Below are 14,196 nucleotides of genomic sequence, written 5' to 3' on the forward strand. Positions count from 1 at the left end.
GTGATCTATTACAGCTTGCAAATTTTCGTATGTGATCTATCACAGCTTGGAAATTTTCATAGAAAATTTTCGTATGTGATCTATCACAGCTTGGAAATTTTCATAGAAAAGTTTCTCTGTGATCTATCACAGATTGGAAATTTTCTTAGAATAGTTTCTCTGTGATCTTTCACAGATGAAAAGTTTTTGATAAAATGGGAATTTTCAAAGATATTTTTTCATTGTGACCTATCACAGATGAAATTTTATATAAAAATATTCTCTTCCCTTAAATTTCCTAAGGTCCTTTCAATTATGGAGTCGAGTTCCCAATGTTTACTTACCACAAATTATTCGGAGTTTCCAATCGTATGGCCATCCTTATTTATTAGAAATCCTATTCAGCCCATTATTTGTTTTAGAAATCCTAAAAGTAATATGCGTTGCGTTGCGAAAATGTATATGTTATTTATGTTTGAATGTATGTATGCTGATTTGATATTTATTGTTGTTGCCCTTGTTATGCGTTTAGTTTGGAAAATAACAAGGCTGATGTTAGCGTGCGTGTTTTACGCTGATGTGTTTCCATGTCAAAAATAGAGGAAAACGGATGTTGCTGATTTTCCGCTGTAAATGATTTCGCGAACACATACATACATACTCGTACACACACCAGTCAAGGCCAACACGCATCCACAAGATTGATTGCCACGCACATAATTTCTATGACTTTTTACACTGTTTACATCATACTTAACCGCTTGTTTAATTGAAATGCAACAAAACAAAACTGTGTGGCTGTTTATCTTAAAGCTTAAATTATCTTATATTTAAATAGTTTATATAAAATTAAATTACAAAATATATATGTTTATTATAATTTACAAAATAATTAATTATTGTCTCTCATCGTTAGGGCTAAGATAAATTATTTTAGTTCAGTTTTAATTCTAAGAAAAAATAATAACAATTGTACTTAAACATTAACAATAATATTGTAAAAATATTGTCTTAAAAATCAATATCCCAGCCGCTGGTTTCAGGTGGTGGATCTGCTTCGTTTTCCACACCGGATGGTCCAAAGTGTTGCAGATCTGTCAGATGATTAATGGGTCGTTTTATGGGCGAAGACAGCTGTTTGTTTCGCAATTTCTGCCAATCCAGGCCATCAAACCAACTGCAAAAAATTGAAATATGTAGAAAAATATTAAAAAAATAATTTTAATATTTTTTTTTACTCTTCGCTTACCTATGCCTTTTAATATCCAAAATGCCCTTCCGCTGATAGCCCAATCTCTCGGCCGGCAGCTGTTTGCACAAGGCTCGTATTAGATTTTGTGCCGATTTCGGTATTTTCGATGGCATTTGCACCACATCAATGCCACCCAAAATCTGTTGATAGATTTTTATTTGATTCTGTCCACGGAACGGTGTCTTCCCCACCAACAGCTCAAATATCAATATTCCCAAGGCCCAATAGTCCACCGAACGATCGTGACCTCTGTCGAGTATAATTTCCGGTGCCACATATTCGGGCGTACCGGCGAAAGTGTGTGTCTTTTGATTGGCTGGTATATGTTTTGCAAAACCAAAATCAACCTGGAAGAGAGAATACATAACAAATGTAATAATATTTTTGGAACAAATGTATGAAGTATAATTTGTTAATAAATATTTATAAATAATAGCTAATAATAAATAATTAATAGATGTTTATAAATATAGCATAGAAGATCTTCGTGATAAGCATACAATTCTAAGTCGATCAAGGACAACAAGAGGTACACTTATAAGGGAAATATTTCTTAATGTGGATCGTAAGAGCCCAGTTTCAATATCTAATATTTTAGGAATACTCCGACTTGGCAACGATGTCTAAAATATTTGGTATTGAGTGTGGACAACATCGGTCTACATTAAGTTGTAGTCCTCCTATAAAGGTATCTCTGCATTCTCATAATTGGAAGGGTTTCGTCTCATTTTCAATGAAATCAGCGCTAATTGGACAGTGAGTAGGTTACACGGAACTTTTCTTTTAAAGGAGTCTCCTGATTTTGGTTATTTTGAATGGTTCGCCTCTAATCTGCAGATTTAGTTTGTCATATTGGTTTCTTAGTTGGTAGTCTAACGTCATTTGAATTCGTTTTAAATTCCGAAAATTTAGTAGTACTTTTCGAACAATCGTAGTACGCATTCCCGAATTCATCTTCTTCTCTCAAAACAATATACCAACAGTGGCCTCCATATAAAATTTCAGAATTCCAGTTCTATTCTAAAACCCAATTCATGCAGTTATACTACACATGTCGAAAACCACCTCCTTCTCTCCACCCTAGACACCAACATTGAGCTCGATAGCAAATTTCATAATTCCTTTTCTATCCCAACACCCAACGGTACGGATTGTGGCATGTTGCACTTTTCGTACGTTCATATTACGCATATCCAAAACCAGCTCCTTCTCTCAACTACAGATACCAACAGTGACATCCATATCAAATTTCAGGATCCCAGTTCTATCCCCTCACCCCATACCAAAATTAGTACTGATAAGCAATTTTCGAACATTTATAGTACACATTTTTAAAACCACCTCCATATCTCAATTCCAGATACCATGAGAGACCTCAATATCAAATTCCAGCCTATTCCTACACCCAATATCAAATTAAGGACCATTTAGTACAAAAATAAGACGCATTTTCAAACCACCACCGAATCTCAAACTCTGATAGGAACAGTGGCCTCAATATAAAATTTCAGATTTTCAACTATTTCCCTTTGTCACGCACCGAATTTATTATAATTTAGTACGCATATACATAACAATTTACACCTCATCATCCTAGACATAAACATTGATCCATAATTATTACAATTTAGTACTTTTCGAACAATTATAGTACATATTTCCAAAACAACATCAATTCCAGATACCAACAGAGACCTCAATATCCAATTTGAGGATATTCCTATTCCTTCACTCAGTATCAAATTTGGTATCATTGAGTACCTTTCGAACAATTATAGTACACATTTCCAAACCCATCTCCATATCTTAAACACGGACACCAACAATGACATGTATATCAAAATTCAAAATTCCATCCGCCCTTATACCAATTTTCAGATTTCAAGAACTATCTATTCACCCGATACCAAATTGAACCAAATATAGTACTATTTAGGACTTTTCGTGCCCTTGTAGTGTCCATTTTCAAAACAAACCTACCACCAACAGGGACCCCAATACAAAATATCAAAATTCCAGCTCCATCCGTTCACCATGACCACATTGTTCAAATTTGTGTAATTAGTACCATTTATTGCACATAATTGCGAATTTTCAAAGCTTCCTCATACCTCAATCCTATTCTCCCGGAGTAATCCCAGTTTTAAATTTAAGGATTCCGCACCTATCGGTTATACCAAATTCGAAATGTACTAGATTTAGTACCATCTAGTACGCATAAATACAAATATTGAAAAATTTCCTACATACTCAAATTCTATACTACCACTGTAATTTCCAATTTAAAATTTCAGGAATCCAAATTGGTTCGCCCAAATTCCAAATTGTACCAAATTTAGTAGCATGTAGTACGCATATGTATGAATTTTCTAAATTTCCTACATACCCTAATTCTACACTCCAACCGTAATCTTAATTTCAAATTTCAGTAAATTTTCGTACATTGAAGTACATATTTCCAAAACTACCTCAATATCCCAATCCTACACTCCGGTAGTACTTTTGTTTCCAAATTTCAGGATTCCCCCAAATCAAAATTGTATCAAATTTAGTACCATTTAATACCTTAACTATGAATTTCAAATACTAAGTACATACCTCTGTCCTACAATGCTACAGTAACCATATTTCCAAATTTTACCATTCCGTTTAGGACTTTTCGTATACAGGATTACATATTTACTCTATACATACCATACTCCTCTACCTTGACATCCATTCCAAATTTCAAGTTTTTAGCTCTAACCGTTCACATGATACGAAATGGTAACAAATATATTTCATTTTAGTACATTTCGTACACTTATGGTACGAATTTTCAAAAACCCTTTGGTACATTCATCACATTATTCATCATTGACCCTCATTCAAAATTTAAGAGCCTCTAACACTTAATACATTTTAGTGCCATTCACTCAGGGGTAAAAATTCAGCCGTATCATACACTTTCGGACCACCCAAAATTTCCCGACTCTAGCCTCAGCCGTTTCGTCCGGGCGTTGATGAATCGTTATGTCAGTCAATTACTTTACTATTTTATTAACATAGTTTACATTCAATCCATCGACAAGCGACGACCGTAAACCAACCAATGTTCCCGATTACCTTCAAATTGTCAACATCCCGAGCTCCGACATCAATCCAAACACCAACATCGTAATTCCTGAGTACATTCAATCCTTCAACATCGGACGACAATAAATTAATGTTGCAGATTACATGCAAATCGACAACCTCAAGAATGCCGACATCAACCCGAACACCTACATCGACGACAACCATAAATAAAATTCAAATCGTCACCGTCCCGATAATAAACAGAGGCTGTGCGGGGCTCAGACAAAAACCGCATTTGGTAAGAATGCTCCCAATATAGGGAGTTACCCTTATTTTGGGGCCTATTCCAAGACATGGATCTGTATATGCGATTTTTGTCATTTTAAGACATTCCAATGCCATTAAGACATTTTAATGAGAAAATTGAAATAATTTCTATAAAAATGTCGCTAAAATTATCAGAATACGGAATATATGGAGATACCGTTAAATAGGGCCTATACGAAGTCCTGGGCCCCATGAGGAACTTCAAATTCCAATTTTAAAACATTTCCAATGAAAAGTGTGACACAAATCATCAAAATTCCGACTACAAAGGAGGTACAATTATATGGAGACTATACAAAAATTTAGACCTATATTGACAGTTCTATGCAAGGAAGTTTCTTATGTAATTTACGTCAAATTCGAGCTAAACATTTTACTAAAACACCCAAAAAACCTTAAATCTGTCGGTAGCCATATGAGGACTATACCAAAATTTATCACATTTTCAATACCAAAAGTCTAGACTAGACACACATTTGAGTAAAATTTTATCAACTTATTTAATTTTGTTCGGAAGCTAGAGTGATTTTCACAGGCGGACAGACATACAGATGGACAGGCATCTTTAAACCGACATAGAATTTTACTCTGATCGAGGTGTTACAAACGGAATGACCAACTTAATATACTCTCCGTGCTATGGTGGAGGGTAAAATAAGAGAGTACTCAGAGTGAGTAGAGTCTACTCGACTTCTAGCGGATTTTACTCCCACTCGAAAAATGTAGTATGTTCAATTCCCGCTTGAATTCGTGCGAGACAATTTTCTGCCACAAAAGGTAGAATTCATTACAAATTCTAAATGTCAAATTTAAAACTATTCCGACAAGCAAGTGTGACGTTCACTTACAAACGCCATTTTCTCTTCTCATTGTTTACTCACCAGCTTGCAATATCCATCGGTGGTTAACATTAAATTCTCCGGTTTCAAGTCTCTGTAGATAATATTATGTGAGTGTAGAAAATCGAAAGCTTCCACAACACAGCCAGCGATAAATCGTGCCGTCTTCTCATCGAAGAAACGCCGTTGAGACATTACTGTCCAAACATCACCGCCCATGCATGCCTCCATCAGGAAGTAGACAAATTTATCGTTGCGGAACGTTTTGTAGAGTCTAAAAATTTAAATTGTTTGAAATTACAACGAAAACATTAACATTAAAGGTGAGAATATGTGGGGCGATTTTTTGGCATGAGTCATGGCTTTTTCGTAAAAAAAACTATGGACTTTATGGTTGACAGGTTTAAATTAGAAGCCGAAACTGAGCCAAGTCAACCTAAATGTTTCGCTCTTATTCCAAAAAAGTCAGCTGATGATTTATGCCAGCAAAAATTTCTCTTGGCTCGCCAGAAATAATTTGTGTTGTACTTACTCTATGATAAATGGAGAGCTCCTACATTTCATCATAACATGTTTCTCACTGTAGATATGTTCAATTTGATCCTGCTTGACAATATCAATTTTCTTAACAATCTTCAAAGCGAATATCGTTTTCTTATCGTACGACACCAAATCGACTTTGCCAAAGGCACCGGCACCCAAAGTGGCAATTTTCTTTAAATCTGTTAACTCGATATTTGCATATTCATTATCGAATTCAGATTTACGATTGCTATCACGGCCCTCGGGATCTGAGCGTTCCACTGGCAGTTCTCGCAGTTGCGGTATGGTGCCCAGATAGCTGATAAATGCTCTAAAAAATAAATAGATAAATAAAATAAATTAATTCTTCTAAAATTTTTTTGATGGATTTTACTTACTCTCTATCCAGTTTTAGCACTTCTGTACCCGGAGCATCGGCATAAACACTGGCTTGCCGGCAATCAGCATTTAGCAAGGCCTGCTCACCAAAGTAGTCTCCTCTCTTGCGGTTATCCACGACTCGCTCTTCACCGCTCTCATTTAATTTCTTAATGGTTACAGTGCCACCTCGTATAATAAAGAACTCATTGCCAATATCACCCTCTCTCACAATGCAAGTATTTGTGGCATAGAATTTCTAAAATTATTAAATCAATTATAATAAAATATTAAATAAAAAATAAAATTTTAAATAAAAAATAAAATATTAAATAATTTTAAAATATTTGTATATAAAACCTATTTCAAAATAACTCACCCTTTGCAGCAAATCCACCACCTTATTGAGAACATCCTCGGACAAATCATTCAAAAACGGCGCCGACCTTAGGAAATTCAAATTTTCCTCACGCTCTTTGGATCCGGATATTACCATAATTTGACGGAATTTATCACGATCAATTTTCCACACCTTGGCATTTGTCACGGCTCGAATCGAAGCGAATCGTTTGGCATTATACAATATGGCCAGTTCACCAAACACCGTCTCACCACCAAATTGTCCAATTACATTGCCCTGTTTTATGACATCAAATTTACCATCTTCGGAAACATAAATTTCCGAACCTTCATCGTTTTCATTGATGATATAATCATTGGCTTGGAAATGCAGCATTTCCATGGCATCGATGACCATCTCTTTGCGTTCCTTATCCATGTAATTGTTGAGAAAATCATTTTTCTCAATTGCATTGCGTATGAGATTACGGGTTCTGAAAGAGAGATGGGAGAAATAATTAATAAAGAAATTCTTAGCGAGAGTCAGAGAACTTTGAATAAAATAAAATTAATTACGATATGTGACAAAATTATTGTTTTTTCAATTATTACAGGGAAAATCTAGCAGATTGTGAATGTCTATCTAAGAGACACGTATCGGCATTTTAAAACCTTACATCACAAAAGCAACAAAATGGAGGGGGGAAATTCCCCATCTTCCATATTTATTTGAAAATTTCGGATTAAGATTTCTTCGAATTCGTAGATTTAAATATATATAGTGTCTTACGTAATATTACAGAGAATAATTTTTGTAGAAAATTCTAAAACTCAGTAGAGTCAAAAAGGGGCCTTGTTGGCCCATTTTTTAAAAATGGTTAAAAACTCCCTTTAAGTGGGAGTCAAAATGTCAAAATGTTCTACATATTTATCTGTTATAAAATTCCACTTTAGAAGACATCAAATGTCTACCTAAACTCCAGGTATTCGTATACATTAAAAACACTTTTAGGGTTATAGTCGTACTTCATGTGAGGTTATGAAAAATTGTCCTACAAAACATTATTGTAGAAAGATGGGACTAAGGACAGAAATATTTTCCATTATAATTCACTAAAAGTCAAAAAAGAAAAGAAACCTCTAGTACGATTTTACATAATTTTTTTTTTTTTTCGATTAAATGCTTGAGCATAGGACTCAGAGCTTAGGACTCAGAACTTTTTGGCGTTTTTATCTACAAAATTTTCTTAAAATTTTCCTGGAATTATATAAAACCCAAATCTAAAAGAAAAAGAAAATATTTTTATGATAGACTATCAAGTGCCCGCTGCATCCTTTGTGAAAAGTCCACATTGAAATTTTAGATTCTTTTTAACAGTTCGAGTTAGACCCTTTTTGGTACTAAAAATTCAAAATTTGTTCAGTTTGACAACATTTTTAAATCAACCTGTATCTCTGTAGTATAAGCACAACCACCAATAGTGACGCCTATATCAAATTTTAGGATTACATCTCCATTCCTTTACCCAATACTAAATTTAGTACTATTTTGCACTTTTCGTATAGTTAAGGAACACATTTCCAAAATACCTTCCAATTTAAATCCCAGATACCAACAGAGACATTAATATTGAATTCGGGATTCCAGCTCTATCCCTTCAACCAAGACCGAATTATGGTACCCATTTCTAAAACAAGCTCCTTCTCTCAATCACAGACACCACCAGTGACATCTACAGGGTTGCCCAATAAAAAAGAAAAATAATAAAATTTGGCGGTTGGTAATATTAATCATTTAATTTGTTCCAAGTAGATTTGATTACATCAATTTTTGAATATCAAATGGCCGCCTCTGGCGATGATGACGTATTGTGCACTTTTTCCTGCATTTTCCATCGTTTTTGCCAACATTTCGGCCGGAATAGCGGCTATTTCTTCACAAATGTTGTCCTTGAGCTCTTCTACGGTTCTTTGCTTGGTAACGTAAACCTTTGACTTCAAATATCCCCACAAGAAGAAGTCAGGCTGCGTCAAATCGGGCGAACGCGGTGGCCATTCCACCACTTTTCGACATCAAACTTCAAATTCTTCAGAAAATCGAAATACGACTTGTGAAACCAGAACTGCCTCATACGTTTTCGACGAATAATTGGCATGACAAAATTGGTCATTATGTCGCGATAACGCTCCTGATTGATGGTAACAGTATGGCCATTTTTATTTTGGAAGAAAAACGGCCCAATGACCGTTTTCGCACTATCGCCGCACCAAACTGTGACTTTTTCATCATCAAGAGGCACTTTTTGAATCTCCTGAGGATTTTCAGTGGCGTAAAAACGGCAATTTTGCTTATCATCGGACATGATAATTTTGTTCCAAATTTGCTAGTCATCTTCGGCCATTTCGATGACACTTTGGGCCCATTCCAATCGACGAGGCTTGTCCTCAGGCAACATTCTTTGCGTCAATTGAATTTTGTACGGGAACAAATGCAAATCAATGCGAATAATCCGTTGTAAAGTGGACCGAGCCATGCCCAACTGCTGAGAACGGCGTTTTTGGGATGTTCTTGGGGACCTCTCAACACTGGCTCGTACGGCAGTGATATTCTCGGCCGATCGCCTTGGTCGACTTTTATATGGCCTCTTCGGATTAGAAAGAGCCTTACCAGTCGAAAATTTTTCGTATAAACGCTTAATGGTGTTCTTAGAAGGCGCACTTCTCACATTTTTAATGTTTTAAAAGCACGTTGAGTTTTCACAATTGACTTCTTCTGTTGAATGTAAATTTCAACTATTTCAGAGCGCTCACGTGGCGTGTATTGGTTCATGGTAAAAATCTGCTTGGACTGACGCTTCAAACGCGGTATATGATTAAGCGGTGTGACATCTCTGTCAAAAGTTATGGCGTTGCCAGATGGGTCCGTCAAAAATGGGTAACCCTGTATATAATATTTCAGAATTTCCACCACCATATCTCAATTCCAGATAATAACAAAGTTCTTAATTTGGGGATTCCAGCCCTATTAATTGGAATGCATTTCCGAACCACCTCCAAACTTCGAACATAGATACCATCAGTAATTTAAAATATCAAATTTCAGCATTTTATCTCTATTCCTTCACCCAATATGAAATATGGTACCGTTCAGTACTTATCGTACAATTATATTACGTATTTTCGCAACCAGTGACCCAAATTTTAGATTTCAAGCACTCTCTGTTCATCCAATTTTAGTAATTTAGTACCATTTAGTACTATTCGTACAATTATAATGCACACTTCCAAAGCCATCTCCATGTGTCCAGGTTACACATGAACGGCGTCACTTATACCAAATTTCACATTTCAAGCACTATCTCTTCACCCAATACAAAATGGTACCAAATTTGTACTATTTAGTCATTTTCCTGCACCTGTAGTATACATTTTCAAAACCACCTCTTTATCACAAACCTACCACCAACAGGGACTCCAAAAACCAACATTTCACATTCCAGCTTCATCCGTTCACCCTAAACCACACAGTTCCAAATTTTGTACCATTTATTACACACATTTCCAAAATCAGCTACATTTATCGAACTTACTTTCTAACCTTGATTATCATACCAAATTTCCATTTTTAGCTCTATCGGTTCACATATGTTCTATTCGAGGACCTGTTAGTTTTGGTATTTTTTATACCCTCTACCATAGTATGGAGGGTATATTAAGTTTGTCATTCCGTTTGTAACACCTCGATATTTACATCTTGAACCACACATAGTATATATATTCTTGATCAGCATAAAATTCTATGTCAATTTAGCGATGTCCGTCCGTCTATACGTCTGTCTGTCCGTGGAAATCACTCTAGCTTCCGAACGAAATGAAGTAGCTTGATAAAATTTTACTCAAATGCAGGACTTTTGGTATTGAAAATGTGCCCTGGGACGTTTTTAGCCCCTAAATAACGGTACCTCCGGATATTCGGTATTTTGATGATTTTAGCGACATTATTCACCGGAATTGCTTCAAATTTAGTATTTGAAGTTCGTAGTGCCTTTGAAGAAGCCTATGACAGAAAATTGTCTATGCAGGTCCACGTTTTGGTATAGCCCTCATATATCCTAATATCAATTCGGTATTTTTAAGATTTTAACAGAATTATTAAAGGATTTTATTTTTTGAAAATTTCCAAATTCGTTCCAAATGGTGGAGGGTATTCAATGTTCGGACTGGCCGAACTTACAGCTTTTTTACTTGTTTCGATATCATAAAGTTTTTTAGAAGTTTAGTACTATTTTTGAACTTTTTGTAACCTTAAAATTAGTCATCCATCCTGCCGTCTATCAATGACTCTCATTCCTAATTTCAGAATTCTAGCTCATTCCGTGTTCCAACACAAAGTATTAAAATTGTTGTACATTTTACTACTATTCGTTACCTTTAAGTATAAATTTCCAAAAACCCAGCCCTATCATACGCCTATGCACTAAGATTGTCCTTGGTGCAAAATTTCAAGTTTCATCTGGTTCTATATAACTTAGTCAGACATTTCACGAGGCTTATTTTGGTCCAAAACCTTTTCTTTCAAACGGATCAGCAAAGTGGAATTTGTTGTCCTGGATTCAAAATATTCTACAAAATTATTTCTAGTTTAGGTCACAGAAAACATCAACAGTCTAAATCTTTGGGTGTTTTATTCACAATTTCTAACCAAATTTGCTGTATATAGGCAGTTTGTTTTCTCGGTATGTTGGAATCATTCTTGCAAAGAACAATACATTTAGGTCCAAGTTTTTTGGAATAGACCTCTATATAACTGATATCCAGATATTCGGTATTTTGATGATATGTGTAATTTTTTTCACTGGTATATTTTAAAATTTGCAATTTGGAGTCCTTAATGGGCACTACCTCCTTGGAGAGAAAACTGCCTATATAAGTCCATATCATTGGTACATAATTCACTATTTAGCTTTAAATTTTGAACCTTCATCTAATATTCATTACAAATATCATTTCACTTACTTTTCATCTTTTGCGATATACTCGATTTTTATGTCCTTCTTGTTGGACAAATGAGGACGTGAAAATATTAGACCACCATCAACACGATGATATTTGGGACCTTCATCGCTGCTGTCACTTTCCTTGGGCGAGGCTGTTGATTCCTAGTTAAGTTATTAAAAAAAAAAAACAATTAATTTAAGCTATGAGAAAAAAATTAGGCATTTAATGAAAAAGGGATGAGCAATGGAAAATGCAACCTAATGGGAAAAATCAACCTTTAATTATCATGAATTTAATATGGAAACTCGTTATTGTCATTTGTCTTTTTTCATTTGCAATTTACCTCAATTTGAACACCTGAATCTCGAATATCACTGGCTGTTAAATTAGTGCCAGCATCCAAATTGGCATCTGCATAGGCACCATCCACCTCATCATCATCATCCTCATATTGACTTTGCAGAGCTTCGTGCAGAGTCATTTTCTTATCTGGCAATTCAACATTTAACTGGAAAATATATGGGGGCACCATAAATTCCAAGCAAAGAATAATGATGGCAGAAAATATTTTTCTATTTTTATTATTATTCAAGGTAAGTATGGCGGAGGCAGTAAGAGAATAAATTGGAAAGATTGAAAGAAGGAGAGAGTGAGAGAGAGAGAGACGTGTGGTTAAGGAATAACACAAAAAATTCAGTTTGCATTTCCATTCATTTTCATGGACTTTTCTATAGAAAGGGGTTATTTATACATAGGTATGTATGTATGTGTCTACATGTATGTATTTGTGTTAGTACAGCCCAGAATTAGATATAGATATACCTGTGGTAAGGCCAAAGAATATCCATGGCTGAGTTCGAGTTAGCTGCTGCTGTATGACAATAGGAAATTAATTAACACATAACGATGGCACAGGAAAAGGAAAACGACAAAAGTCTTGACGACATTAGACCGTTGGGGGGCAACACAGAAAGGTTTAAGGTTAAGGGTAAATGTATTTTCTTAATAGGTTTAGTCATGCAATAGAGTGGGGAAGAGGGATAAAAGAAGATGGAAAAATAGAAAATTACAGTGGTTCAAGGAAAATAAACCCCATTAGAAAATATAATGTATCCCAATACAACATCGGTAATTGGAGTGAAAAAATGTATGCAACAACAAGTAAAGGTCATTACTGTGTGGTAACACCACATTATGTGATGTGTTTGTGTGTGTGGGCCATTACATTTCTAGTTTGCTTATGAGAGTTAATACAACTATGTGCCATGATTTTCTGGGGAAATATTCATGTGTATGTTTTCCATAATTTTCAAAAACTAAGTATTTCAATATTTGGCTTTTTCCGGTTGGTAGAAACCATGGTACAATCATGGTACAATAAGGAGGTAGAGCAGCTTCGTAAAACTACAAAAATACAGCCCTGAGGCTATGCCCGCTTCCTGTCAGAATTATTCAAACTTATATCCAACAAGTTGTTTTCATTTATTTGATATTTTTTGTTCATTTTTAAAATTAGTTAAATAGCGCGAAAATTGAATGAAATGCCTGCCTCAAAAATGTGATCCTAAGTTTTCAATCTTTCAATTCCGTGGCAAACCTGGTTACTATCATTAATGTGCGCCCCGCAATTTGAGTTGCTTCCAATCATTGATTTTGAAAATATTTTATTTTTATTTTTCAAAACATAAATACATACCCAAAATTGACAGAAGTCGGGTACACTTAGAAAGAAATTGTAATCAGCTGAAAGCTCTACCTTACCTTTTTATTGTACAATGGGTACAATGATATCAAGGTAGGACTATGATACCATATGATTTTAATTTTTTTATTTTCTTGGCTTAATATGTCAACTTCATTTGCTTATGTGTGTGTTTTCTTTTCAATAACAAAAAAATTGTTCAAAAAACATTCATCGACAAAATCTAGAGTTTTTGTAGCGAAATAATCCTTTAGAGATATATAGCACATGATTTTGAAAAGAAGTGTTGACCTTTCATTCAGTTATCGTGGTTTTCAATTATTTATTCAAAATAAATGCAACAAGTTGATTTTTTATTGTTTTGATACTAATTCTGACATTACAAGCCAAACAGGTAGACCTCTATACTTGCAATTTTTTCAAAGTTGGCCTACCTTCTCTTCATTGTACCATGGTAGAAACTAATAATAATCAGAGCTGTTAGGGATACTATATACTATGTTTGCAGATTTCTTTTGTTCACAGACTCATAATGAAAATTAATTTAGATTTTTGTTCCTAAAAAAATAATTTTGTTGGGACATTTTTACTCGAGCTTAAAACATTTACTTTTATTTTGTAAATACAGGCTTTCGACTTATAGTGAACAAATTTTTCGTAGAATATTTTTATATTAATGTCAATCCTCTTAAACCTTTGTTTTTTCTATTTTTACAGATTTTTGTCTTTAAGGTAAGTATTGGTGTATTTTGAGACCTATATTCAAAATTTTGTGATGATAAAATTATGTAGAATATTTTGAC

General features: G+C 34.7%; 1 protein-coding gene across 4 annotated transcripts in view; it reads right to left on the reverse strand.

Moving 5' to 3' along the window:
- Positions 1-553: 553 nt before the first annotated feature.
- The window catches only part of LOC101889819 (cGMP-dependent protein kinase 1), a 45,455-nt gene continuing 31,812 nt past the window's right edge, over positions 554-14,196 (reverse strand). For 3 of the 4 annotated variants that reach the window (XM_011294882.3, XM_020037311.2, XM_020037312.2), the window contains exons 5-12: positions 12,035-12,199; positions 11,710-11,852; positions 6,734-7,187; positions 6,375-6,613; positions 5,987-6,307; positions 5,497-5,728; positions 1,229-1,578; positions 554-1,156 (exon numbers count right to left, since the gene is read on the reverse strand). In XM_011294882.3, the coding sequence (XP_011293184.1) occupies positions 991-1,156; positions 1,229-1,578; positions 5,497-5,728; positions 5,987-6,307; positions 6,375-6,613; positions 6,734-7,187; positions 11,710-11,852; positions 12,035-12,199 (2,070 nt within the window). In that variant the 3' untranslated portion in view covers positions 554-990. The remainder of the gene's footprint in view (positions 1,157-1,228; positions 1,579-5,496; positions 5,729-5,986; positions 6,308-6,374; positions 6,614-6,733; positions 7,188-11,709; positions 11,853-12,034; positions 12,200-14,196) is intronic. The other variant, XM_059129997.1, reaches the window with a different exon arrangement.

The sequence above is a fragment of the Musca domestica genome, unplaced genomic scaffold (assembly GCF_030504385.1).
Source record: "Musca domestica strain aabys unplaced genomic scaffold, Musca_domestica.polishedcontigs.V.1.1 7, whole genome shotgun sequence".
NCBI classification, from domain to species: domain Eukaryota; kingdom Metazoa; phylum Arthropoda; class Insecta; order Diptera; family Muscidae; genus Musca; species Musca domestica.